This window comes from Terrapene carolina, unplaced genomic scaffold (genome assembly GCF_002925995.2).
Source record: "Terrapene carolina triunguis isolate 2854851 unplaced genomic scaffold, T_m_triunguis-2.0 Scaffold751, whole genome shotgun sequence".
In the NCBI taxonomy this organism is placed as follows: domain Eukaryota; kingdom Metazoa; phylum Chordata; order Testudines; family Emydidae; genus Terrapene; species Terrapene triunguis.
In genome coordinates this window covers 850,578-853,831 of record NW_020665102.1, presented here as the reverse complement: position 1 = coordinate 853,831, position 3,254 = coordinate 850,578, and the positions used below count along the sequence as shown (strand labels likewise).

Below are 3,254 nucleotides of genomic sequence, written 5' to 3'. Positions count from 1 at the left end.
CCCTCCAGAGAACCCAGGAGTCCGGGGCTCCCACAGAGAACCCAGGAATCCGGGCTCCCATCCACCCCACACCGCGAGAACCCAGGAGTCCGGGGATCCCATCCACCCCCCAGAGAGAACCCAGGAGTCCGGGCTCCCATCCCCCGCCCCCCAGAGAGAACCCAGGAGTTCGGGCTCCCATCTCCCCCAGAGAATCCAGGAGTCCGGGGCTCCCAGAGAGAACCCAGGAGTCCGGGGCTCCCATCCCCCCCACCCCAGAGAGAACCCAGGAGTCCGGGCTCCCATCCCCCCAGAGAACCCAGGAGTCCGGGGCTACCCCGCGCGGCGGGTCCGGGAAGGGGCGGGGTTTGGGCCGCGGGCGGGCCCCGCCCCCCCAGGCAGGGGGCGTGGCCAAGCCGGGTATATAACCGCCGCCGGCCCGCGCGAGGAAGCCGTTCGGCGAGAGAACGAGTCCGAGCGCGCGCGCGGCCCCTTCCCCCTCTCGGGTACGGCGGCCGGCAGCGGACACGCGAGCCATGGACGCGAACGCGGAGGCGGGTGCCGCCGAGTTGGAGTGCGGCATCTGCTACCTGCCTTATGACCGCCAGGCGCGCGCCCCGCGCCGTCTCGGGCCCGCGCACGGCGCCTGGCGCCGCCCCGCCCCCTGCCGCCACGCGCTCTGCACCGCCTGCCTCTGCCGCCTGGCGCGCGACCAGGGCTGGGAGGCGGTCACATGCCCCTTCTGCCGCACCCTCACCTCGCTGCGCGTGCGCAGCAGGGGCGGGGGCGGGGAGGCGGGGACGAGGTGGCGGAGCAGCAGCAGCCGGCGCCGCCTGGCCCTGCCCCCCGTCGACCCCGAGCTCTGGAAGCGGATTGGCCGGCGGGAAGGAGCGGGGGAGCAGGAGGAGGCGGCCCCTGGCGATGACGTACCGGAGGAGGCGGGCCAATCGCGGCTGTGGCGGGCGCTGAAGAAGCTCCTGAGAGGAGGCGGCGGCGGCAGCCGCAGTAGTGCGCGGGAGCGGCAGCCAATCAACCGTGAGTATCTCGCCTCGCGCGCTCCTTCAACTCCCCCGCTCCCCTCCAACCGTCTCAACGGTTCGGTGGCGCGCTGCCTACCCGAGGGGCGGGGCCGCACGCGCCTGAGGAGGGCGCAGAACCGTAGCCACTTACATCCGGGTCCTTCCCACTTGGGCCAAGGGCGGGCTCTGAGGGGAGGGAGCCTGACGTCACTTGGCCAATGGGGGCGGAGGGAGGTGTCAAGTCAACCCCCCCTTCAGCCCGTGCGCCCCACCATCCCTAGAGGTCTCTGGGGCGGGGGGGGGGTGATGTGGGAGATGTCAAGTCACTCCCTTCCCCCCTCATCATGCCCACCCTTGGGGGGTGATGTCAGCTCACTCCCCCCCAGCATGTGACCCCTCACTCCTAGGTGGGTGATGTCATCCCCCTCCTTGGTGATGTCATCTCTTATTGGAGGGGTGACGTCACCCCCTGTCTTTGGCCATGGGGAGAGTAGTGTCTAGTGATTAGAGTGGGGGTGCGGGAGTGGGCTGGGAGCCAGGGCTCCTGGGTTCCATCCCTAACTCTGGGAGGGAAGTGGGGGTCTAGTGGGTTAGAGTGGGGGTGGGGGGCTCTCGGAGACAAGTGGGGCAGGAGATCGGGCATCATCAGGACCCGTCCCTCCTTTCTGCTCAGTCCCCCTCTCTAACGCAGGGACAGGAAATCCTCAAGCAGCGGCGTTTCATTGGTAAATATTTGCCAGACTGGGTTGTGTGGGCCGGGAAGTGGGGTGGGTGATGTTCTCGCTTGTGTAGTTACGTCTCTGCCTGTACTCACGGCTCTGTGACTCTCTCCCGCAGCCTACGGTCCAGAGATGAAGGACCTCGCCCTCATGACCTGCTACATCATGTGAGGCTCCAAGGGCTAGCCCCAAGAGCTGGGGCTGGCTGTTCGTCAAAAGGCTTTGAAGACTCTTGGGAGAAACCAGCTCTTCCCCCCACGCAGTGCTGGCTGCGCTTCCCCTCCAGGCAGGTAGTTACTGACTGTCTGGTCTCATCAGACTCCATCAGCTCTATGGGACTCTACCATAGCACTGGAGCTAGAGTTCCTTTTTGTCATTAACCTGCGGAGAGAGATTCGCAAGGCACCCGGGATTGATGTGATCGCCTGCGGCCTTGACTCATCACTGCTCATCTCTGTTGGAGCACGGAGACTTGACGGGGGCTGTCGGGTCGAATCAGCAGCAGATAGGCAGAGGTTTCCCTTCCTGGAGATCTCTGACCACCTGTCACCATGAGGCCTGGTGGCTGATCATTTTGGAGGCTGGCATCCCAACAGCTTGTCTGGTCCTGACATCTGCAGTCCCTGAAATGCCTACGTGTCTGGCTCTTCCACTCTCCACCTCTCTCTGCCATATAAAATGCCAGCGATGCCACTGACCTACCTACCAGCAGATACTGTAAATATCTCTGGTGGAAAGTCCTGTACGGGCAAAATCTGAACCTCAAGTATTAACGGATTCAGACAGCAAGGTTAAGTCTGTGTACTAATGAACTAGTTAAAAATACCCCCTCAAACCCATGACCTCTTTCTCTGCGAATCCCAATGAAAAGCCTATTGCTGTGGTGGTGTTGCCAAATTATCTGCCAACCCTTATCCTTTACCATTGCGCAAGTTAGCAGCCCGATCTGCAGGCAGAATTCCTGTCTGGCCCCAGTTCCGGAGTGCTGCATGTGACTATATTGCATGAGGCGAGAGTTTCAGACGAAGAGGCTGGCTGCTTGGTGCTCTCTGCTATTGTAGCATTTCTGTGAAATGAATTTAAATATTGAAGGGTTTGAAATAGAGAATGTCTGCATCTGTTGTCTTTAATATTTGACTACTGTAACTTATATTTAATTTTAATAAAACCTGAGATGTCAACGTTTATTAGGTTGCCTTGATCTCCTTTCCAGCAGGGAGGTGGTGCCTGGGGGCAGGGTCATTAGTAGACCACATTGCTGTTACTTGGGAGGGAGGTCCAATAATCAGGACAGGGAGTCGGGACTCTTTCTATCCCTGGCTCTGGCTTAGGGAATGGTCTGTAGTGGTTAGAGCAGGAGGTGGTTCTCTTTTAAGCCCTGTTGCAGAGCCAGAGTCCTGCCTTATCCTGAATAGTGCCTAACCTCAAATGTGAAGGGTACTCGCATTGATTTGTGGCATCTCTTGCCAGGGGCTAGCAGCAGAAACAACCTCCTAGAAGAGTCATTCTAGTTACCTTATGGCCTGCTCCTACTTCT

The 3,254-nt window shown here is 60.7% G+C and overlaps 1 protein-coding gene across 1 annotated transcript; it reads left to right on the top strand.

The window, feature by feature from the left end:
* Positions 1-505: 505 nt before the first annotated feature.
* RNF227 (ring finger protein 227) lies at positions 506-2,904 on the top strand. The gene is made up of 2 exons (XM_026660355.2): positions 506-1,014; positions 1,836-2,904. Exons 1-2 carry the CDS (start codon positions 516-518, stop codon positions 1,886-1,888), a joined length of 552 nt encoding a protein of 183 aa, XP_026516140.1. The 5' UTR covers positions 506-515; the 3' UTR covers positions 1,889-2,904.
* Positions 2,905-3,254: the final 350 nt, after the last annotated feature.